The 25635-nt window shown below is 44.7% G+C and overlaps 1 protein-coding gene across 1 annotated transcript in view; it reads right to left on the minus strand.

Annotated features, from left to right (window-relative positions):
* The window catches only part of NOX3 (NADPH oxidase 3), a 64228-nt gene that overhangs the window by 35808 nt on the left and 2785 nt on the right, over positions 1-25635 (minus strand). The window contains exons 5-9 of the mRNA XM_023254521.2: positions 17074-17219; positions 13605-13786; positions 10253-10382; positions 4901-4993; positions 1936-2189 (exon numbers count right to left, since the gene is read on the minus strand). Coding sequence (XP_023110289.2) covers positions 1936-2189; positions 4901-4993; positions 10253-10382; positions 13605-13786; positions 17074-17219 — 805 coding nt within the window. The remainder of the gene's footprint in view (positions 1-1935; positions 2190-4900; positions 4994-10252; positions 10383-13604; positions 13787-17073; positions 17220-25635) is intronic.

Genomic DNA, 25635 nt, shown 5'->3' on the forward strand with positions numbered 1-25635 from the left:
TGAGCTGAAGCATCCCTATGGGGTCCGGGTATTCGTTAATTTCTTCATTACATATTTACTATGTACCCAATACATATCAGACACTGTGCCAGGCACCGGACATATAGGCAGGGACAGACAATGCCCTGCCCTCCAAAAGTCCAATCCTAAGTGCGTCCTGACAGCATTCGCCACCTAGTTTCTTACGTCGGTGGCTACTGCTTGGTAGTTCCTGACACCATTCAAGGATGGCGGAGGCAGGAATCTCTCTTTCTCTTTTTTTTTCTTTTTTTTAATTTTAAAAATTTCTTTAATGTTTATTTATTTTTGAGACAGAGAGAGAGAGAGCAGGGGAGGGGCAGAGAGAGGGGGAGACACAGAATCCGAAGCACGCTTCAGGCTCCGAGCTGTCGGCACAGAGCCCGACGCCGGGCTCGAACTCACAAGCCATGAGATGACGGCCTGGGCTGAAGTCAGACACTTGACCTACTGAACTACCCAGGCGCCCTGAGAAGAGGGAATCTTTTGATGCGTTTTTTGAAATGTCAAATTCTTCCAACCGTTTTTCTCCACATTTTTTGTGTGTGTCCGTGTTTTTCGGGGGCCTTGAACGTGGGTTTTGCCTGCTTATTGGGTAATCTTGCTGTAAGAGTGGGAATCGACTTTAAGCCATTGTTTGCTAACGGAGGCCAAGGCCTGGTAATTTACGGTGGGACTTCGGTCTGGTGCCCAGGCCTGTCTGAATAGGCTGTCATTGTGGGTTGAATTGTGTCTCCCAGCTGATATGTTGAAGTTCTAACCTCGGTGCCTTAGAACGTGACCTTATTTGGAAACAGGGTTGTTGCAGATGTAATTAATCAAGTTAAGATGAGGTCATACAGGGGGAGGGTGGGCCCTTCATCCGATATGACCAGGATTTATAAGAAGAGGCCACGGAGACACAGTCACGGAGGGAAGCACACCGTGTGACGACAAAGGCAGAGGCTGAACTGCCGGAGGCTGCGAGCCAAGGAATACCGTGCATTGCTGGCAAACCCCCAGAGGCCGGGAGGAGGCAAGGGAAGATTCTTCCCGAAGGGTTTCAGACGGAGCTTGGCCCTGCTGTCACTTAGATTCAGCCCCAGAGTCCCGAGAACTGGGAGAGAATACGTTTCTGTTGTTTCAGGCCACCCGGTTTGTGTTCCTTTGTTACCACAACCCTAGGAAATGAGTCCACGTGCTACTGGTGTTCTTTACCCTTTTCAGACCCCGCCCCCCTGTGCATCACCCTTGCAGCACAAGGCGCTCCTCTGCGTGCAGGTTGATATTGATTCCATCGGCCCCCCCGGGGTCCTAGAAAATGGAGGCAGCGCCTGGGCATCTCCGTATTTCTGACACACGGTGGAGGTTAATTGACACTTGTTGTATACACACACGCAGGACTGACTGAATGAAGGGGCACAACTACCTTTCTTGACTCTCAGATCACTTTGTCCTTCTATGAACTTCCATCTGTAATTGTTTAGCACCTTCTCCAGTGGATGGGGCCCACCGGATTCATTCTGACCGTGAAGTGTCCTCCTTGTGAAGACCAAAATGGCAAATATAATTTAAAGACCTCCGACGGTAAGAGCAGAAAAGTTCACAGGGCTTTCTTACTCATCACAGGCTGCATATAATTAGCCAAGGGTGGTTTTGGAGCTGAGGAAGCAAAATGCTCCTTTTTCCTGGATCGCTGCCTGCCTTTGTTGAACGTTTTTTTTTTTTTTTTTTTTTTTTTTTAAAGAAATGTACTTGCCTCTACTGGAAATCTACTAAATTATACTTTTTATATAGGTTCCCAAAGTTAAAAAATGGGTTAAAACTTGCCCTTCTAGAATAAAGATATTGCTGGGTTTGGTAAGCACGTCGATGCACTAAAATGCCTTATTTGTTCTACAATTCTAACTCGTGTGTAAAAAAGAAACGGGCTCTGACCTTGGCAAGCTCCAGGACTCCTTCCGGGCCTGTCCTCCTGCCCCAAAGGCCTTACACAGAGCTTCCGTCCAGTCTCCTGCTACCCGGATGTGCACACTGAAGAAGTTCTCCTGAGGGGCCGACGTGAGGGTGAAGGGGTGCCATTCCAGCCACGATATGGACGGGCACTGTATCAAGACGTATTGCCCCGGCGCCATTTTAAAGTTTCGCTTTTTCATGTGAAGTTCTAGAACTCCAGATGGGTGGCTCACCACCTAAATCAGAGCAAGAGAATCATTTGTTTTTTCTTACCCCCTCAGGTTAAAGAAGAAGAGACTGGCTTTTGCTCCATCAGACGTTTTTAAATTTTGAAATCAGCTCTTTTGAGGTATAATGTACATATACCATTTGCCGTCAACTTCCAAGGATCTTGGCCATCCCTTTCATATCTGGCTCGGCAACTCTAGCAAGCGTGACGTTCGTCTCCTTCGGGGTGCTGTGGGAGATGTGGGTAGCTGCACCCCGGTGCCATGTGGTGTCTGGCCTGTGACTTCAGGTCTCAAATGGCCAAGCTCTGGGTAGCACAGTTGAGCAGACCAAGAGAATAGAAGCTAGCCTATCAGCCATTGCACTTAATTATGCATTCTTAAAATACTTACAGAATTCTTACAATACTTACAGAATTATCTCCATGTTTTTAAAATGTAGGTCTGAGTTTGTTACTGTTTTCAACAATTTGTACATTTTCTCAATCTCTGGTTGATTAACCCTGTGATTTTTTTCTTTCTTTTCAAAAAAAATTTCTTAATGTTTATTTTTGAGATGTAGGGAGACAGGGCATGAGTGGGGGAGGGGCAGAGAGAGCGGGAGACGCAGAATCCGAAGCAGGCTCCAGGCTCCGAGCTGTCCGCATAGAACCTGACACAGGGCTCAAACTGGTCAACCACGAGATCATGACCTGAGCCGAAGTCGGACTCTTAATTGACTGAGCCACCCAGGCGCCCCAACCCTGTGAGTTTTTTCATTCTAGGTGGAAACCAATCTTCAAATTCACTGTGAAATGTTTTGTTTTGTTTTAGTTGGGTCTTTTCCAATGTCCTGCTTAGGCTCTGAGTTTTAGGTGGACTCCTCTTACTGCTTTTTTTTTTTTTTAAAGTTTATTTATTTATTCTGTGAGAGAGAGGCAGAGAGAGAATCCCAAGCAGGCTCCTCACTGTCAGTGACAATCCCGACGTGGGGCTTGAACTCACAAACCATGAAATCATGACCCCATCCAAAACCAAGAGTCCAATGCTTAACCTACTGAGCCACCCAGGCTCCCCTCTTCATCACTTTTTTAAGAGCCTTGCAGGGCACCTGGGTGGCTCAGTTGGTGAAGCGTCTGACTCTTGCTTTTGGCTCAGGTCATGATCTCATGGTTTGTAAGATTGAGCCCCACATTGGGTTCTGTGCTGACAGATTGGAGCCTGTTTGGGATTCTCTCTCTCTCTACCTCTCTCTCTCTTTCTCTCTCAGAATAAATAAATAAACTTAAACGACAAGAAAAAAGAGCTTTGCAGGGGTGCCTGGGTGGCTCAGTCGGTTAAGCGTCCGACTTCAGCTCAAGGTCACGATCTCGCGGTCCATGAGTTCGAGCCCCGCGTTGGGCTCTGGGCTGATGGCTCAGAGCCTGGAGCCTGCTTCCGATTCTGTGTCTCCCTCTCTCTCTGACCCTCCCCCGTTCATGCTCTGTCTCTCTCTGTCTCAAAAATAAATAAATGTTAAAAAAAAAATTAAAAAAAAAAAAAGAGCTTTGCAACTTGGTGCTTACCGGAAGGAAAGAACTAATTTCCCTTCCTCGATTTCCATCGTTTTCTGAAAAAAAAACCAAAAAAAAAAAAAAAAAAAAAACCTAAAAAAAAAAAAAAATCTCTCTAGGCCCCCATGGCCTCTTTTGTGGCAGGAGGTGGTGGGAACAAAATCAAACGTCTAGATCCTGTGACAGTATTTTTCCATTCGGAAGAGAATCTCACAGCATTTTAATCATTAGTTCTGTTTCCCATCTCCCTACTGATATTTGTTCTGATTCTGCTGTTCAATTGTCTCCCTAGTAACGGCTCTAGTGGATTTCCAGAAGTTTTACTGTCTGGCTTTTGACGTAGCCTGATATCCTTTGGTGCTTAACTTAAAAGCAGCAACATGGAAAGAGCTTAAAACAGAAATATGAAGCAATTTCTATGCATCTGTTTTCATGAAGACAGTTAAGGAGATAGAGTACTCTGTTAATATTGTATTAGCAATATAGGTTTGGTGAGCACAGCATTTCTTCTTGGAGGTTTAAAACACCAGGGGCAGGGTACTTGGTACTTTTCAGTCTCCTAGACAGGTACCTAGTCTAGGTACTCACATCTTCCTCCAGCACATGGTAAAACTTGGAGAGCTGTGCGGAGGGGTGCAAATTTGCAAAAAATCCCAGAGCCCTCACTCACTAGGTGGGGCTCCGTGTTATACTTCCACTCTGAACCTGAGGGTGATTGTTCCCCGATCTTCCGCCAGTAGCCCCAAGTGGGAGTGTGTGCCCTTGAAAATGTAGGTCTACTATTTGTGTGCTTGCAAAATCCCCGACTTCGTGTGCTGAAGGAAGTGATTGTACTGGAAGTTACCATGACCAATGTAAAGCTTAGTCCTCCTGCCCGTCCCCACCCCCCCACCCCCCGAAACAAGTCCCCTAGTGAGAAACGGAAAGAAAGAGAAAAAGAGATGATTTCTATGCTGCACCGTAAACCTTTATCAGAATTCTGTGTACCAGTCTGGAGCCCTGATCCCTGTCCTCAGTAAAATTAGTCACACTAAAAGATGCGCAGGATGCAAGCAATTATTAGAACAGAAGATGGGCCTCTAAATTACAGACAGTTCTGCAATAAAAATGGCAAATTAAAAACTTGGGCTAATAAAAAATTTCCATCTACACTCAGGCTTTTATTCAGACATAAAGCTACATGCATACCTTGGTAATGACAACTTCTTGTCGAAACCGCCAGAACCTAATTATTCTTTCACACGTATATAAGACCACAGGGCCTAAGACCCATTTCCAAGCCTGCAGAGAGTAGCAGAGAGAGAGAGAGAGAAGAAAAGGAAATGAAAATAGAATCCAGATATTTTCAATTTGAACGAAATCAATACATAACATGATGGGATTCAGACATTTTCCTTTAACTTTGGGCCAGTTATCAACAATAAAGATATCTCCTTGTATTAAATACTATAACATTCAATTATTCCGTGAAGTGTACAAGCTTATTTAAGAGATTAAACTCTTCTGTATTGGTTTTTATGCTTACTTGATCAATGATGCCTTTATGTAATTAGAAATAATTGAATTTGCAAAGAAATAGGAAAGCAGATTGATGTTTACGTTACATACGATAGGGTCATAAATGCTCCCAACTCAGCCAAAGTCAAAGGCTTACAAAGCGATATTCCTGAGCCAACAAAGGACATGGGAAATTAAATAAAAGCATTTTGAGCAGTCATTTTGGGGGGCCAGCAGTGCGTCACAACGTGGGGGTCTGCCTGAAGGAGCCCCCAAATCCACAACCGTATCCACACACACCCACACAGGCATGCATATCCAGTGTTATCAGGAATAAAACATAAAAGGAGTGTCTCAGAACTTTAAATCGAGATTTACAGAATCAGAACACAATCCACCACCATCTCCTTGACAGTTGAGACAGTGAACATTTTAATTCTTAATAAATCCCATCCTATGTCAACCTCTTATGAGAATCATCTGCATTATTAACGATCGGTTTGCCAGCAGGCTAGTCTTGTACCAGTGGGTGTGTATAACGTACAGTGTCCTCCTCCCTTGGAAGGGACGTAACTTAAAATGGCGGAAGACTTATACTAGGTCGGGGACCAAACAACCCCACGAGGCATGTGGTTATTCTCTGTGTTTGACACAAGAGCAAACTGAGGTCTGGCAAGATCAAACAGATTTTCCGGGGTCGCAAAGGCAATTAGGTGCACCAGAAAAACCTGACCCCAGGGGGTCTGACCGCCTGGCCTGTGTACTTGCCGTGTAATCATGCTTCTTTCTGTCTAATGCTGGCATTGGTACTGACCCTTGTTTTACCAAACGTTAGAGGCTCAGTCTTCATTGAATTTGAGGGTGTCAAGAGTTCTTTGAAGTCTAGTCCAATTCTTCATCTAAAGAAGAAAAAACCCCGAGGTTGTGGGAATGGGTAGGATTGCCTGAGGAGATAGAACTGGATCCTGGGGAGCCAGGACTGGAACTCAAGTCTTTCCTAATTCCCCTAAATTCCCTGCTTGGGATTCTAAATGCACGGCCACCTTCCTCCTAGCGCACGGCCTTGGGAGTGGGAAGGATGTCTCACTCTTTTGAACTCAGGTTCGCTGGACCCTCTCTGGCTGACTCGCCGTCTTTGTTGATCATTACTCTCTTCTCGTTATCCTGCTCTGTCTGTTGCGTTGACAGGTCACAAGCCCTTCAGTGTTATTTTTGCTTCTGTTATCTTTCTTGTGTTTCTATTTCTCTTTTGTTTACTGCTGGGTCTGTTTGCATGGCAGCTCTTCTCACCTACATCAACCCTCCTTGCTTTTTCCCCGGGAGCCTCTTGTTTGCCTGATAAAGGCTCAATTTATGCAGGCAACACAAAGCAATTTGACCCACTTATCCTTTTCTGCCTCAGTGGGGTTCAGCAACGTGTTCAGAATAGCAGAGGGAACAAAACCTTTTGTCCACCTATGCTGTGGGTGAGGCAATATGATGCACAGAGTAAGGGAGAAGATAGCAAGGGGGTAGACAAGTAGGATGGGGTTGGACCAAAGGAGTCCTTAGGTCTCTCCTGCTTGAAAGAACCAGAAAGCGTTTTGAGAATTGGTGTGGATAGTTACAGAAATAATAGCAAGAATGCAATTCTTTCTGTGTAAGCTTAGAGAGAGATTTGCAAAACCACTCACATAGTCTCTATGTATTTTCACAAATAATCTTGCATGCCCACTTTGGGACGTTTTAAGCATCACACACTTCGTTTTGGTGCTGTCACATCAGTCTCGGGCTCTGATTTTTCCATGTTGATAAAATGGAGTGGATTGGTTTTCCTCGTACAGTTAGTCAGGAGGGAGAATGTAAGCTATTAATCCTTGGCTCTATCTCTGCTCTAGTATATAAAATGCTCCGGGAGGAAAAAGCCCAGTTTGGTTACACAGTGATGGTGCTCCTGGAGCCCCTAGAGGTTAAGGAGTGAGGGATGGGGGTGGCCAGAGGTGAACAGTAGGTTACCTACAGCAGTAACCTGGATAGACAAGAGTTAGTAAAGACAGAAGGAGGCCATGCCCCAGAGCAGGAGGGGCGCGTGTGAGGTAGAACTTGGACTAGGTCTTAGAAGCCCTGGCTTTGGGTCTTGGGTGACCGTTCTTCCCCTATGCCTTGCGGCAAATCCTGGGCCTTTTACAAAAATGTTGATTTATTTTTTGAGAGAGAGAGAGACAGAGCGTGAGCAGGGAAGGGGCAGAGAGAGAGGGAGACGCAGAATCTGAGGCAGACTCCAGGCTCTGAGCTGTCAGTGCAGAGACTGACGTGGGGCTCGAACTCACAAACTGTGAGATCATGACCTGAGCCAAAGATGGACGCTTAACCGACTGAGCCACCCAGGCGCCCCGAGCCTTGGGCCTTTTGTGTTCAAATCTTTTGTTTTGTAAAATGAGACAGGTGGAGAAAATTTTTGGCTGGGTTTCCTCCAGGCTCTTAAATGTTTTAGCTTTATTCTCAGAGATAAATACAGCGTCAGGGGTATGTGCGCATAGACAGCAGCAGACAGCAGACAAAATGAGGGGTGGGAGAAGGCTGGAGTTTCAGAATGAATGTTGAAGTGTGTAGAGATGCAAGTTCACGGCCACAGAGTTGAAGCTCTGGCTTCTTGATGCGGCTTTCCTGGGGATGGCCTTTGTGACCATAGGTCAGAAGCTAAATCTTGGGCCGCTAGCCCTCCGTCTGCTAAATTAAGGGGCGGGGCTATTAGGTATCTAAGTTCCTTTAATGCTAACATACTCCGTGGCTTCTTTGCTTTACTTTTTCTTTTCCAAAAATACTCAGAAAGTCATGCTACAGTGAATATTTTATGATAGAAATAAAGCTACATTGATTTAAAAGCTGCAGTAATGAAACTTGTTTCTTCCACTTTCCCTCCTGGTTTTTCATTCCTCCAAGAAAATAAGAACATGCTGGCTCTGATTTTATTTTATGTGTGTGTTTAAAAATGGCCTCTTTGTCTAGACAATAAGGTTTCCAGGGGCAGGAACCACGTCTCGGAAGCTTCCATACCGTGCAGCGGCACGAATGTAACAGCCTTTTAGAAAACGTTTTGCTGAATTGACTCTACCTCAGGTAAAGTTTCCTCTTGTACGGTTGACATCATTCCCTAATAATTTAAACCAGCGTTAGCCTTATTATTATTGCTGTTGTTGCTGTCACTTGTGGATGTCGTAGGTAAATAAAATAAGGTGCTTCTCCGACTGAGAACGACCAGGCTTCTTTGGAGAATAGATTGCACGAGCAGTTCTAGAGTCTGGAGCCTTGGATGCGTCTGTGAGTCCGAGACAGAAGGGGACCACAGGGGTAATTGGTTCCCTTGATCAGTTCGGTGCCCACGGGGCGGTGTGCAAAGCATTCTGCGTCCTAACCCGGACAGCGGTGCCCCGCCAAAGGTGAACTGATAAATGTTCCATTGATAAAAGTACCGTGAAAATGCAGTTAGGAGGGGCCAAGAGGAAGCGATGGGTAGATGCGGTGCAGTGAAACGCCAGAACCCTTCCTCGTCCTTGGGATGCCTCCCGGACTCAGTGTCTATGAGACATCAGAGAGAATACTGCACCTTCAGCCAAGCAGTAATTGCACAGCCCACACATGCTTTGAACCAGGATCCATTAAAAATAATGAGAAAGAGTGACAACATGAGTTTGGGTGTGCAAGGCGGTGTAGCAGGGGAGAGTTAACAGACAGATGGGTAAGATTCCCCCCTTTTAATAGTAATTAATGTCAGTGCACACTGCTGGAGCAGGCTCTGGTCTGTATTCATGAGGTGTGGGAGAGTATTGATTTTTTTTTTTTTTTTTTTTATGGAGACGTTGTAGCTGGAAGATTTTAGAGAGGCATTCCTGTTCCTCATTACTATGCAGGCTGGGTAGTGGCTACTGATAGTTGAGTTTAAGACAGAGACAATCTATACTGACCATTAAAAGAACCACAGTCTAACGGGCACATCTATGTCGTTTCTCTCGGTTTTAAACATTCCTCCCAGCAGTTTTCACTTTTAAAATCCAGGGCTTCATTTAATGTATTTGAAGAGTTTAGAAAAAGTCAATCATTAGAGTCTTCATAAGCTGATGACTTAATTTCCTGAATCTCCACCATTTATATACTATTATCCCTATTTGGGGACCCTGTTCCCTTCTTGTTTTAATCTGCTGGCCTCATTTATTTGCTCTCATGCATCACCCAGGTGCCCCAAGGTTTGCATTGTTCTCAGAAACCCGAGGAGACCAAATAGAATCATTATTTCTACGTACCTATGCCACAAAGTCATTCAGCATGCCCAGGAAATCTTCCTTTTGAGATCTTGTGGACATGATGATCGACTCTAATGAATTAGGTCTCTTTTTGCCTAACATCATTTTTTCAGTTATGTAGCTTAATTAGAATAGGCAGTCAATGCACTTAGTACCCCAAGATTTTTTGATCCCCAAAGCTGCAGGAAGCAAGAAGGTAAGCTTAATAAAGAGGGCATCCTTCTCTTTTTTGCCTAACATCATTATTTCAGCTATGGGAGCTTAATTAGAATAGGAAGTAAATGCATTTAGTACCCCAATTTTTTTTGATCCCCAAAGCTGCAGGAAGCAAGAAGGTAAGCTTTAATAAGGAGGGCATCCTTCTCACGTGGTTGTTGCTTGATGTTCATTGGAGGAGTGCGGCTAGTAATTCCCAGAATGGAGAGGGCAGTTCCGCAGGGGGGCAGGGGGCTGAGTTTGCGGGGCAGAGAGGATGGCGAGCCGGAGACAGGGTCGTTCATGTCTGCAGTGCTGCTGATTCTGCCATATCAGACCCCCCCATGGACGTGGGAGCGCAAGAGCACGTTTCGAAACAGACAGAACCCTTTTGGCAGTAAACCTCTTTTTAAAATGATCCATAACTAGATTTCTCCATTAGCACACTTAATAAAGAGCTGGCTTTGTCTAGTGGTGACATGGGCTGTTCTTTTCTCAAGCACACAAAGCTCTAGTTATTTTAACTGTGGCGACAGCTATTTTTAAAAGCTCTTGGGTTCATTCTTACCGAAGGCTCCTTGCCAGAAAATTGAGGCGTGGGGCACTGGGCAGCGGTCTGCCACTGAGCGTAGTGGTCTTTGCAGAAGGTGACGTTGTGGAGCAGTTGACTCTCGGGAGTTTGGCCTCGAACAATCCGACTTGCCATTAAAACAAAACAAAACAAAACAAAACCTGAATATTTCAAATTGATTTTGTGCAGTCTTGTGATACCACAGATATATGCTCTGCAGCGGGCTCTGAAATAACACTTCAACTGTCTTGAAACTTGGGCTGTCATTCATTTCTCTCAGCATCTTTAAAAATAGGAATTTAAGAAGCTTCAAGTAACTTTGAAGATCCCAGAAAAGAAGTGCCCCTCTGCGGTATCCTGTGTTAAATTGAAAGTGTCTATATTAGAGAATTCATAATGAAGGGAAATTGTTTGAACACACCCTTTTGTAGACTGTTGAATTTAATTAGGTTACATCGCGTCCTGATTGCTGATTCGGCCTAATTGGCTAACTTTGTACTATTTGGGTCTTTTGCAGATTTATCTAACTTCTACCCTTTTGGGTTTGTGTCTGCGCACCTAGAAGTTTTCAAGTGAAGTCGCAAGAAGTGTCCTGAATGATGATGTCTTTTCCCCAGTGACCACGAGCAGGCGTAGTGTGTGACAGGGTCAAAATAGGTCAGTGTGAAGTATGTCTTCAGAACTACCTTGATGAATTTGAGAGAGAAAAGGAAGCCTGCCTTCGTGAATGGAGCACTGGATTAAGAGTCCTATAATCCTACTACGCTACGTTCGCCCCAAACGTAGTACTGACTGACCTTTGACAAGCCGCTTCGGTACCCCCATTGGTGCACCGGGCCACAGAGTCTAAGAATTGAGGCTATGTAATCTGGAGGTTGTTCAATTCCTAGGTGTTTATGAAGAAAATACATTGACTTATTTTTGAGGAACAGGGTGCTGAGAAACTCTAGCATCATACAGGCTCACGTCATGGGCAGTAACATGTGAAGTAACATGTCTCCTTTTGCACCGTTGGGTACAGGAGGAGAGAGAGGCAATGGCCTTAGGGACCTTACACGTCAGCCTAGGGAACTGATGTTTTGGCCTTTGGCCCGGTCTGTTTCATGAAAGTCATCCAAACTTGATCACCTCCCTTTGAGCTAGGAGACCACAACATCTGTGAATCTCCCGTGATCACATGACACCCAGACACAGGAAGGGTGAATAATAAATGGGACCCGAGGAAAAGGTTCGGTAAATTTTAACACCATCATTCTCAAGCTCTAGGTAACATTGCCTAGATTACCTAAAGAAACCTCAGAACATTTCACAGATGCAGTATCTTTTTAAAAATTAAAAATTTTTTTATGTCTTCATCTATGCTATCCCATAATAGAAAGATTAGTGGGCTTTAACACATTCCAATAATCCTCCTTTACTTGGCATTTTGTATAGAATTTGCAAATTACTTTTCGCTGTAAACAGTAGCTGTAGAATACTTCAAGCTGAGAGGATTAAATGAGACCCTTATCCCAAAATAAGCCTTTCAACTAAGTTAAAATGACTAAAATATTTCATCTTATGAAATGTTATTTGGATATTAAAAAATATCTCCAACGCAACACCACCCATTGAAATCCTCTTGCGTGAAGGCAGGGAGGCAGGATCAGGGGGCTGTGTGTGTAATTTGGGGGACAAGGAATTCTAGACACATGTGGATTACGAAGAGCCTCTTGAATGTGCTTCGGGGTAACTGCCCCAGCCTCAGGAGGAGAATCCATAGAGAAAGAGAGGGACTGACAGTCGTTGAGGGGGGAGCCCTTTGGGACCATCCATCCTGCTCCCCAAAACACAGAAAGGCAGGGTGAGGGATCACATGTGCAGAAGAGGCAACTGCTGGAATTTTAAAGACTAGAAAGCCATTAGCCAGACAGCACGTAAATGTGAACATTGACGACTAGGATTCTAAGGATGAGCAGAGAGATGGACGGGTTTTCCAGGTAAAAGACATCCCTGGGGGGCGTGCTTCAGCAGCTGCAGTGGTGGGAGGAAAAGTTGTATAGGGGAGGGCGTCTGCTGGTGTGGGAAGCAGAGGAAGAGCTCATGGGAAGCCACGCAGGGCGTTTGCGACCTCCTCGGCCACATTCCTGCAGGTGTGGAGGGCTGTTTAACGTGAGGAAGTGAAGGGCTCTTCTGCGGGGCTTGTGACCAGAAAAGGTTTGGTTGTCTGAAGCCTGGTGCCCTACGTCTGACCCTGGCATTTGTTTGTCCTGGGACCTTGAGGGAATCACTTAACCCTCTGAACCTGCTTCGTCCTTATGAAGTGGGGGGTAACATCACCGTCTTTATTGGACAGGACTGTTGTTGGGGTCAAATGGATCGTGCCCACGGATGTGTTTTGAAAATTGTGAAATGGAAAAAAAAAAAAAAGGCCTCAGTGTATGGAATAAGTAATGTTGGAAGAAACTAGCTAATAGACATTCATTGGTGGGTTTGTCCAGAGCCATTTTAAGACTCTTCAAGGAACTGAAAACATTGTATTTGAGGGTCTCGTGCTTCACGGTCTGCTCTAGCTTCCTGAGGAGGAGAGTAATAGTTTCAGACAGGTGTTGAATCCCATTGTATGGGATGTTTGGGCGAGAAGGAATCCTAGAAGTCAGATGGCAAAACTGAGGTCCAATGAAGTTTTAAAAACCATTTATTTACTTTTGAGAGAGAGAAAGAGAGAGAACTAGCGGGGAAGGGGCAGAAAGAGAGGGGAACAGAGAGTCCCAAGCAGGCTCTGTACTGACAGTGGACAGCCTGATGTGGGGCTCCATCCCACGAACCATGAGATCATGACTTGAGTGGAGATCAAGCGTTGGACACTTAACCGACTGAGCCACTCAGGTACCCTGCGGTCCAGAGAATACAAGGGACTTGCACGTGGCCACCCTGATGACTAGGGGCAGAGCCTGGGTCTGACTGTCATCTCACACACCGTTCCCTCCCCAACACAGGGCTTCCTAGTGGGTGGTTCTGGTTAAGCAGAAGTGGAATCTGGGTGTCCAAAATAGATATCTTGACTAATCGCATGCCATTTGGATCACAGAAATTTGTGCTGAGCGAAACAGGTCTACTGTTTCCCAGCATTCATTAAAATTTCTGCATCTTATAAACATGTCAAGTCTCCGCAACAGAGTTAGCAAGAAAAATAAACATCCTTCACCATCTATGTTGCTTCTTTCCAGTTACCAAAAGAAGGCGCTTGCCTTGGTGAATGTTCCTTTAGTTGCTGCCATTTATGATTCCCTATCCAGAGGGCTTTCTAAGGTGGTTTTTGAGGTTCACAGAGATAAAGTCTTACACTCTGAGCACAGTATGGACTTACCCTGCCCCATGGATAGCCAGACTGATAAAGAAGATGATGAACACATGGTGTGTGTACCAGAACAGCTCATAGGAGACCTGTCTGATGAACTCGGTGGAAGAGGTCATGATCAAGATGAAAGCCAGAGAGATGATCAGGCCAGTGACACCAGCAGTTGTCGTCAGCAACACGGTGATGGTGTTCTAAGAGAGACAAGCACCGGGACATTGATATCTTGGTTCTATTTTCCATGTTAGGGTCAATACTCGAGAGTCTAAGCAGGGAGTAAATCAGAACATTCGAATCAGGGGCATATTAGCCTCAAAAAGGGTCCCCCTATGACTCAAGAAGGGAGCTTCCCCGTTCTTTTCTTTTGTTCCATTTGATGGCACACGTTCGCTTTGCTCAAATTTCATCAAATGCCATTTAATCATTTACATTTTTTCCATCTGTATAAATCAACTTTCAGGTCAAAGTTATTATGGTGAATTGAAATGAAGACAATATGTAACACTGCATTTTAAGATAAAATATTGGCAAATAAATCCAAGTGTCAAGTTTTTGATTTTTAAAATAAAAGTGTGGATTGCCATGCTTAATTGCATGTTAACATTAATAAACACTTTTTTTTTTTGGAGAGATCCCCCAGGGGCGCTCCTAATAAAGCAGCTGCACATTCTGTTCCCCTGGTAGTTATTCCTTGCTCTTGCTTTTTAATTGGAAGGGCCATGACTTGCATTTCTTTCATGCCACCTCAGGGAGGCTTGGAATAAGGCTTTGTAAATCCTAGGTGATCAATAAATATACAGCTATTCTACTCTGGGAGACACGGTCAAAAGGCCAGAGTTCTGACCTGTGAGTGCAGAGGATGGTTACCTAGCCTTTTAGAATATGAATCACAGAGCACTTCGTATTTGCTGTGACTTTTCCATATTCTTGCCAAGTCATTGGGATTCAGATGTTGTGTTACCATCGTTGAGCCGACCATGAGCTCAATAAACTCACACTGTATCTTTTGTCAGTAAAATCTCATTAATTTGGGCTGCTGTGAGATCTCAAGGTAATTTGGATAGGGACTTCTCCTTGTTTCTTTTTACTTCGTGGAGCAAATAGTTGAAATAAAATTGAAAGGGCATGTCTAAAACGTTGAAAAGATATGTTATTTTTTCAAGTGTACTCAGGCATTTAATTAAAAAAAAATTTTTAATGTTTATTTATATATAAGTATTTATTACTTATATATTTATATATATAATTATTTATATATAAAAATAATGTTTATTATTTTTGAAGGAGAGATAGCGTGTGAGTGAGGGAGGGGGCAGACACACACACACACACACACACACACACACACACACAGAATCCGAAGCAGGCTCCAGGCTCAGAATTGTCAGCACAAAGCCTGACGCGGGGCTCGAACCCACAAACCGTGAGATCCTGACCTGAGCCGAAGTCAGACGCCTAACCGACTGAGCCACCCAGTACTCAGGCATTTTAGAAATCCATTTATATCATAGGACGTGCTAATTTCAAATCACTCTTCTTTGCTTTTTAAAGCAAATCCCCACTTCCCTTTTCTTGCAACATATTTTTATAGACTGGTTTGGTTTGCCGTGTATCTCTTCAAATAGCCCCGTTGCATCTGTTTAGAAATACTCTATAACGTACACTTTGTGTCATTGATACTTTCTCCAAACGTACCAATTTGTATTATTGATCTTTCTCCAAAGGTAGGAGATCTTTTTCCCAAGGTAGGTATTATTCACCTTAAGGTATTACTTGAACTTAAGGAGCACTTACATAGTATACTGCTTCTAAAATTTTGAGATGACTGTATTGGAGTAACTCGATTATCTTGTTAAATTGCTTTAAAAGCATTCATAATAAGTACTATTCACTGTATAGCCTTTTCAAAATATTAAGGCTTATTCTTGGTTGTCTGTAACAATGAGCAGTTCAGAGCCTTGGTGGGGGAAAAGAGTTAACCCCAGTAAGTGCCAAGATAAATACTGGGGCTCCAATGAGTGACCCCGAAGGCCTTCCCACGGGCTTATGGCCATCGTTGGTTTTAACTCATAACTTTGAAGCTTGTGCTTCTAATTGTCAGCCAGGAAAATGTAGCTCTACTTAATCAATGGCCTGATATTGGAAATCATCTCAGGATAATTAGGGACGTGCCATGGAAGAATTCCCCCCCAAATTTGAATTTCGCTTCTTCAAATAAGGCTGCCCGGGCAAAATGGTCATGAAAGAGATGGCTCAGATGGTAACAGAGGGTTTTCCGTTGCGGGAGTACATTGTATTAGGGGTCTTCTTGGGCAATAGTGATTCGTTAGCCTGGTCACCACGTTGGATACATATTCCAACAGGGCAGTATGTGCTCAACTATTTTGGTCAACCGGGAAGAAAGGGGTAGGTGGCGGATGGAAGGGAGAGGATTGTCTTAATCTCGACAGGTGGGTCTCTGAAGTTACATTTTTCATTTTCTTTTTGTTTCTCACATGTGCCGCCACTCTGGGCACACAGGTAATTAGCATTAATGATGTTACTAGCCGTGCAGGTCCGATTATGAAATTCGCTGCTTTGCCCAGTATCTGATTTGGCAGACCAGCCAGGCACATGTGTGCCAAATATGACACAGGAGGAGAGATCCAAAAGCAATTTGCAAGTCGAAAATGAAGACATCCAATTTATAATCCCTGGATTTAGATGGCACTTCACATTCTTTATGATGCTACCGTCAACAACAGCAAAATACCTAATCGCGAGCTGCTTTAAAATGTAAAATGTCAGGGTTCTAATAAGTTGCTGCATTTCCTATTTGGGTTTATTTATTATGTTTTGATATACATTAATTAAGGGGCATCAGTTTTTCTTCCTGCTTATAAACTCTTAGCAACATTTACGAAAAAAAATACCTTTAAAAAATTATTTATTTTCAAGAGACAGAGATGGAGCGTGAGCAGGGGAGGCGCAGAGAGAGAGGGAGACACAGAATCCCAAGCAGACTCCAGGCTCTGAGCTGTCAGCACAGAGCCTGACGTGGGGCTGGAACTCACGAACTGGGAGATTATGACCTGAGCTGCAGTCGGACGCTCAACCGACTGAGCCACCCCGGCGTCTCAAGAATATCTTTTTTTTTTTTTTTAAATTTGAGAGAGAGAGAGAGAGAGAGAGAGAGAGAGAAGGCACATGCAAGTGGGGGAAGGGGCAGAGGGACAGAGAGAGACAATCTTAAGCAGGCTCCACGTTCAGCATGGAGCCCCATGCAGGGCTCGATCCCACAGCCTTGGGATCATGACCTGAACTGAAATCAAGAGTCAGTCGCTCAAACAACTGAGCCACCGACGTGCCCCTCAAAATAGCTTTGGCAGAAACTTCTTTCCAGCTCTTTGATTAAAGCTTTTGAAACACAGTGCTTCCGATCAAGGGATCGGGAAAGGAAGGGTGTTTCAGATGAGAAACCCAGGAGCCTGCAAGGACTCACTGTGTGGAAGGTCCGGATGGGGTTGAGGTAGCTCTCATTTGGGGTTTTGCCAAGCTTGGCAAGTGCGGCCAGAAGTCCCTCCGCTTCCGTGGACTGGCTCCAGCGATAGTGCTCCAGGTTGCACAAATGTGCCACGATGTGGATGGCTACGGTCGAGGAGAGGACGTCAGACATGCGCCATCTGGATTTCTTCCTTTGTGGTTACTCAACGACACAATGTCTCTACGGTCAAGTTTCTCTGTGCTGGTGTTTGTAATCTCCAAAGAGTGACTTATTTGTGCATCTTTCACCGTGTCTTGAATGGAGTGGATTGGCTACTTCTAAAGATATGGTACGATTCACCACATCCATTTTAATGATAGGAAGAAATGACGTCAATCTTAAGTCACCATAATTTAATTATAAACATGTGCTCATTCTGCAAGTGGAATAGGTATTAGGATATCCCAACATAATTACCTATATGTTCCATTGTATATATAATTCCATATTTTGTATAGAACATATCCTGTGAGATATATATATACACACACATATGCATTCCATATTTTATATCTTATGTAATATAGTTTCCAAGAAATCACAGAGCATTATCCTAGAATACTGTATATCATATACATGGACATGTGTGCATATGACATCTATGATAGATTCCAGGGAAGAGTTTTTGTTCGCTTTCAGACATCATATTTTCTATTCTTCCTTTATACATTTTAGCATATATGTATATGTACTCCTACACATACGCATATACACAATATATTTGCATGTGTTATTCCTAGAGGATCAAAATAAACTGGTATTTATAGAACTAATCCTCTCTGTGTACTCTTCAGAAGAAAACTCGGTTTTCTAATTCTGAGAATTTGTGATGTTTAAATTTTAAATGAAGAGAACAAGCTTGGGAACACAGCATCATTTAGCCCGAGGAGACTGTGCTCAATGCCACTCTTCCCTGTCTTGTGAAATCTGGGGGGAAGCTAGCAGTCACAACATCCAGACGAGGATCTCCTGATGCTTTCCCTACAAATGGAAGCCCTACTGGGTGACCTGCTGATACCAGCCACTGGGATCAGATTCAAGTGTGAAATGAGAATTCATTACCCAGGGTGTAGATAGCTTCCCAGTTGCTACCTTGCCCCCCGCCCCCCCGAGCCCCCGTCCACCATGCAAAGTAGAATTGGCTAATATATTATATAGTCTCCACACATTGTATGCAAATTCTGGAATCTTTCGTGACTACCCATGGTGGGTTGAGGTGTGGGGGAGTGAAGGAGAAAGGAACAGCAGAAACTTCGGAGAATATTGGTAGCATGTTGGTCTCTGTGGTTGTAGCAGCAGATTTATTTAGAAATACCAACAGATATTTAGCTTTTCTCCCTGCCCCCTGAATTCCTTCGATCAGAGCCATTCCCTTTCTGGGCTGCAAAGTTGTATTCATGCTTTAAGACCCAACCCAAAAGTTGTTTTCTATGAAATTGCTCGTCAGGTCCACAGGCACCAATGATACCTTGACTATAACATTTCGCAGGAATTATTGTTATGAATATTTATTTACATCTATGTTGCCCCACGGACCTGACGCCTCAAGGCTTATTCATCTCGAAACATCAACACTGGGCACGTTGCTTACTACCAGTATGTACTTAATAAGGATTTGCGGAGTGATAATGAGCTAGAAAGAGAGAAGGGGTCAGGAGGTTGTCTGCCGATGCGGATGGGGTAGTGCTAATACCTGTTTTGTGAACATTTTCCTGCAGCCTTCACGTCAGAACGCAATTTGAATACGCTTTTGGCTGAAGTTCATCTAAGAAGGCAAAGCACATGATCGTATTTCTGAGTCAATGATGTTGACTCTCTCCTTATGGGTTTTGTGAGAGCGGCACCCAAAAGGCATTGTGTTTCTTCCTCGTGTTCCATTTGTCACTATATGTGGTGTGTCTGTGAAGGAGCTGCCTTGTTTAGTCTCAGCATCCACGAAGCTAGAAAGTTTGTCTAGTAACCATCTCTTCCAATATGCTCAAGATGAAATGGAAACTAGTTGCTAAATTGAACACAAACATGTTCAGCAGTATTCCTAATTGCTGTTTTCTGGCAATTATCTTAAAGTTTAAAAAAAGCAATAGGTAATACTTCTCATGGCTAGCAGATATTGAATACTTAGTATACTTCAAACACCATTATAAATGCTTATGCGTATTACCTCATTTAATCCTCAGGTATCAGTTTTATTGCCATTGTACAGACCAGTATTCAAGAAGTTCGGCAGTTGTAGACCATTAACGCAAAGGTGGGATAAAACCCTGTTTGCCTGAATCGGGGGCCCATTAAAATTTTTTTCTTTTTTTTATATCTATATTTTTTTAACGTTGATTTATTTTTGAGACAGGGAGAGACAGCATGAACAGGGGAGGGTCAGAGAGAGAGAGGGAGACACAGAATCTGAAACAGGCTCCAGGCTCTGAGCTGTCAGCACAGAGCGCCACGTGGGGCTCGAACTCACAGACCGCGAGATCATGACCTGAGCCGAAGTCGGATGCTTAACCGACTGAGCCACCCAAGCGCCCCTCTTTTTTTTTTTAACAGAGCCCGCGAGCAGGGAGAGGGGCACAGGGAGAGAGGGAGTATCGTAAGGGAGGCTGCACACTCAGTGTGGAGCCCGACTCGGGGCTCAATCCCACAACCCTGGGATCATGACCTGAGCCAAAATCAAGAGTCCGATGCTCAACCAACTGAGCCACCCAGGTGCCCCAGAGCTCAATCTTTGACCTTTAAGTTATATTGTTTCTTTTCACTGATTCATAATTGTTATACTTTATTGTTCACTGAAAACTAATTTCTCCTGCGGGCTTAGCTAAAGCTCTTTGAATGGTTCACTTGGTGTCTTTAATCTGGAGTCAACTAGCTCATAAGAATAATCACAACCTTTGGAGTTCTCCTTGCAGGTGGGTGGAAAATCTCCTTTACCTCTCTGTCCTTTACCCTCTGCCCCTGGCTGTCCTCAGTTCTCCTCCGTGGACTACAGCACACCAGAGAGGAGCTGTCCCCACTTTACAGAAGTAGAGACTGAGCTTCAAGCCAAATTGAGTGACAACACTTACAATTCCATAATCCACATGTGACAGTCAGAAAGGAAACAGGGGATAGATCCTGTGTCTTTTGTATTCTGCATTCTATAACATCCTTCTCCTGGGTAAGAAGTTGTTGATCACAATCTATTTTCTATTAGATTGATTTCCACATGAGAATTCGACACTGTTAAACTAAATTTAAGTACACTTATTGAATAAGCAAAGATATTGAACTAGTTATTTACTCTTATTGCCAGGTTCCCCATAACAGAGCTGAAGAAACTAATGAAATAGTATAAGACTCAAGATGCTTTTTAAGAGGTAGCTCCTGAGGGAATATGTTGAAAACTACTCTTTCTAGCTTTTTTTTTGTTCTCATGTACTTTAAAATTCATGTCTTAAATGCTCCTTTGCTCTAACTGCCTCCATTTCGTTTTCTTTTTACACGTAGAAGATAAAAAGTAGAATATCTTATTTTATTTATCCCAGGAATCCTCAGAGGGCAAACTACCTGTGCCACTTGGTTTGTCCGAACGTTTTATTTCCTCTTAGGTCTGACCCTAATTTTATTGTGATCTTGGCTGGGAACTTAAGGTATCCCACTTACCAACTCCGTGGCTGCTGGGGCTGGGTGGGTAACCCAGGAGATACTGACTTTGCTGTGTTTTTTTCCAGACATGGTATGTTCTATTTTCTAGTCTTCCCTTTACACACCTCAGTTATTTTTTTTTTAAATTTTTTTTCAACGTTTTTATTTATTTTTGGGACAGAGAGAGACAGAGCATGAACGGGGGAGGGGCAGAGAGAGAGAGGGAGACACAGAATCGGAAACAGGCTCCAGGCTCCGAGCCATCAGCCCAGAGCCTGACGCGGGGCTCGAACTCCCGGACCGCGAGATCGTGACCTGGCTGAAGTCGGACGCTTAACCGACTGCGCCACCCAGGCGCCCCACCTCAGTTATTTTAATGTGGGTAGTCATGTCATCTGCTGGTTGCTTCCAGGATGTGATCAAATAGTGATATGGTTCGATTTTCCCCTCTCTTACTCATCAGAATCCTGTCATGTTACTAGATTGGCTACTCAAATTAGATTTGCTACAGCCAGAAGGACACGAAAAGGCTGTCTCTCAGTTACTTCATTTATTTCAGCCTGCTGTCTTATCTGTAAAATGGGTGCATTGATTGAAACCAGGCAATATCTCGCCTTCCCGCCAGCTCTCTGGCTCCCGCGTCTCCTTCGAAGTTGACAGGGACCATTTATCATCCCAAAGGGATCTGTAGTCCAACGTGAAAGCCATGCAAACACGGAACGCATGTTTTAATAATTTTTCAAAATCAACACTGGCTTAAAGGGGCTCTTTAAGTTTTGTGGCACATTCGATACCATCAGTTATGCAGGTGCGTTCGCCCTGGCCCCTCTGAGGACTTTCTGCTGAGCTCATGGGAGAGCCTAAGACACACATTTCCAGAATCCGCCCAAATGCCAGGCTGACAGATGCTGTCACCGGGTCTTCCCACAATCGTATTTTCTCACCAAAGTACTTCTACAGTTAAAAGAGAGCAGTGGTCTTGGACAAGCCACAAAATGCACATTTAATTGGTGTGTGGACTTCTGAGTTCAAATAAGGAGCTTTCATTGAAGAATGAACAAAAAAAAAAATCATAAAGGCTACAATTAGAGCCAGTTGCCCTGAGAAAGTTTCTTTTCCTTCTTTCTTTCCTTCTTTTCATTTTTTAGGAGATCAAAGGAAGCGTAATTGAGGGAGAATCTTGGAAGGGCGGTCAGTTCTTGCTATCTTTCTGCCTGCCTGTCAGTGATAACAGTCATTTTGGAGTTAGTCACCTCCTAATTAAGCAGCCTTCGGAAATAAGGACCCAGGGACAAATCCTGGCTGTGCTTTACCAGCCAGAACCTGGCCCCCCAAACTTTCAAGGTTGTGGACTGATTTCTACATAGGTTCCGGCACCCCGTGCATGCTACTCATTTAAATCATGTTAGACAGCGGGCACCTGGGTGGCTCAGTCGGTTAAGCTTCCGACTTCAGCGCAGGTCACGATCTCACAGTTCGTGAGTTCGAGCCCCGCGTCGGGCTTTCTGCTGTCAGGGTGGAGCCCGCTACGGATCCTCTGTCCCCCTCTCCCTCTGGCACCTCTTATGTTTATTGAGGTTTGTAAACCAATTTTAGCAGCTCATCAGGAGCCGCCCGTGGGTAATTGCACACCCCTGGCGCCTACTGGATGTATGCCGCCTGGGTCAGTATTTACACCCCCCCTTTGAAGGAAGCTCAGGCTCACAGTACTACTGTTCAGCTGGAAGGATCTCCAAGGTCTGCTGTGGACCGCAGAGTCCAAAAAGATCCACGTTAATAAGAACGAAGAGGCTGTGATACTGGGATTTTTATACCACTGGGGTTACAGGTCCCTGAAAATGATTTATTAGCGGTTGGAGAATTGCTCCGGCAGCTCTTATCATAGGCAGGCGAGCGGGAAGGCAGGAAGCCAAAAGAAGGGTTCCTGTCACCGCGTTTTCCGTGATGCCCTTGATTATAGATAGTTTGCCTCTCCCCTCCTCCTCCCCAGCCTCCTTCCACCAGCCTCTAATTACATCCTTTAATGATTTGACCAGTTAAAGCCTGCAGTTCAGCTTACAGAAGAACTGGTGAGAAATTAGGGGCTGGCATGCAAACTTCGATGTGGATGCACTTCTTCCAAGGTTACACACCTCTATTAAGCCAGTCGGCTCTTTGAAAAGCAGCATAATGGGCGATGCTAATAAAATAAGCACGGGGACATTTTCAGCTGTTCCCAAGTGAATACAGCAGAAGGACAAAATGTGAAAGGCACAGGGATATCTACGAAACCAGGGCTTAGCATGGTTTTTGTTTTTTTTTTTTTCCTTCTAAAAGCGCAGTTGCCAGCCGCATTTCTTAGTTAGTGTGAAATGTAATAATTGCTATGTCAGGGCTTGGGAGAAGCAGAGAGCTTTCTCCCCACCCTCCTGCCTTTGCCGGGGATGGAGACAGCCCCGCGCTGCTGGTTGCCATGGTGGTGGGGGACGAGCCCTTGGCTCTCAGAAGCAGTCTGACCCTGCCGGGGAGTCCCGGGGGGCTGGGGAGCCCCGCGAGGCGGTGGGGGTTCAAGCAGAAGAGGGCCCGAGGGGATACTTCCTTCTCTCCAGGGGTTTGTGAGGGAAGGAGGGAGAAAGAGAGTCCCGATTCTACTGGTTGCGGCAGAATGTGAATTTATCTGGGACGAGCCCACCGGCATCATTTTGAATCTCTTCCCTGCCCACACGCTGTGCTTCCTCCACCCCAGCTGCTGCTGGGTCCTTGAGCCCCTGCACTGTCGCGGCGTGTGCCTTTCTCACAAATCCCCCTCCTCCCTTTTGCCTGCTGGCCGACTCCAACTCATCCTCGGGTCTGACCCAACTTGGTGGGGACCTATTACGTGCCAGGGGCCGGGAAAGCCGAGACGCAGAAGACACATCTCAGCCCCCCAGGCCGTCGGAGTCTGAGAAATTTTCCTAGGTGGCAGGGAGGCGTCACTGAGGTCTGCAGGAAAGGTGGCCCAGAGGGAGGCAGGCCGGGCGAGGAGGCCCGGATATGGCAACGTCTTCGCCATTGAGGGAGGAAAGGAAGAGCATGTAACAGGGACAAAGGCACCCACCACTCAGGGACCCAGTGGCTGTGTATTGCCAATGGGGAGAAGCGAGGGGGGTGTGGAGCGAAAGGAGAGAGGAGGAGGAGGCAGCGCTCACTGAAGGGAGCATGCGGGCCATCCTACCCTTGGGTTTGACTCTCTGTTCAAGAGTGGCCAGTGAATGACCTTGTAGTGGGTAGGTTTCCAAGAGGGCCTACCTGGCAACCAGTCTGCACATCTCCTGACGGATCGATTGTGTTATTGTTCTTTTAATTCCAGCGAGGAAAAGGCACACAAAAACTTAGATCACAGGACCAGTCCGCAGCAGGGGTATGAAATAATGTGGTCATCTGATTCCAGTCAACTGCTCCCCTTGCTAAATTACACTCCATTCTTGGGGCCCCTGGGTGGCTCAGCCGGTTAAGCGTCTGACCGCGGCTCAGGTCATGATCTCACGGTTTGTGAGTTCGAGCCCCGCGTCGGGCTCTGGGCTGACAGCTCGGAGCCTGGAGCCTGCTTCACATTCTGTGTCTCCCTCTCTGTCTCTGCCCCTCCCCTGCTCACACTCTGTCTCTCCCACAAATAAACATTAAAACATTAAAAAAAATAAATTATACTCCATTCTGAAAACAGTACTGACTATACTCGTTTCAGGTGACAGCTTCTCTTAGTGTATCTTGAACACGGGAGATATTCAACATACATCACTGATGCATCTATGCTACTGATACCTGATTACATGGAAAGAAATATACATACCCAAAGGTTTAAGGCGAGAACTATTGCATAACATATTTTCTTTTATTTTTTGCTTCCTTTTCTGATGTGTTTTGATGCTGTAGGTTTTTTGGTTCCTTCTCTCTTTCTCTTAGAGTCCAGTTCCGCCTTAAACCTCTTGCGTAGTGATAATATTCTTCCCACCATTTTACTGTGTTTTATCTCCTCTTTTAATGCAGGGATTAAATATTCTTAAGATTATATGTGTATATTTAAGTTTATTCATTTATTTTGAGAAAGAGAGAGAGCAAGCAGGGGAGGAGCAAAGGGAGGGGGAAAGAGAGAATCCCAAGCAGGTTCTACGCTGTCAGCACACAGCCTGATGCGGGGCTTGAACTCACAAACCGTAAGATCATGACCCGAGCTGAAATCAAGACTCAAGTGCTTAACTGACTGAGCCACCCAGGCACCCCAATATTCTTAGGAATATTTTAAAGGAAGCCTTCCCAATTTTAAAGGAAGCCTTGAGATTCCTTGAATTCGGACTCCACTCTGACACCACCCATGACAGGGAACTCTGTATTCTCAGGGACGCTCATTCTAATTTTAGATAATTTGGAAGGTCCGGAAAAGACTTCCATGTCTGAGCTGAAATCTGCTTCCCTGGGTCTTCATCGCTTCATGCGTCAACTCATTTGTCGAGGGTTTTTGACCCCTCCCTGGACTCAGCCCTATGGTAGCCTTGGGACATAAAGACGCATTAACTTGTTTTTTTTTTTTCCTCTCCTTCCCTTGCCTGGTTTCTCTCTAGGACACAGTGTCTTTTTACCCTTATTTCTTAACAAACCACAAAGACCTTTCGCAGATGTTTCCCGGGTTGGTTTAATACGGCACCAAAGACAATCGATGGGGAAATCTCCCCACAACTTCTCCGCACACCCGAAGTTGTGTTAATTGGCACTCGGGCTCTGTCTGTCATGTCTTGTTGCTTAATTAAATCCACGTTTGTGTTGAGTGTTCTTTTTACTCTGCTATTTTTTATGCATGAGAGGATGAAAACAAATGAGGAAAACATTTTATAGTTAAATTAGTTTGAGAGAAACAGTCCTGAACCATAACTCTTAATTGTGCAGATA

The sequence above is a fragment of the Felis catus genome, chromosome B2 (assembly GCF_018350175.1).
Source record: "Felis catus isolate Fca126 chromosome B2, F.catus_Fca126_mat1.0, whole genome shotgun sequence".
Classification (NCBI taxonomy): domain Eukaryota; kingdom Metazoa; phylum Chordata; class Mammalia; order Carnivora; family Felidae; genus Felis; species Felis catus.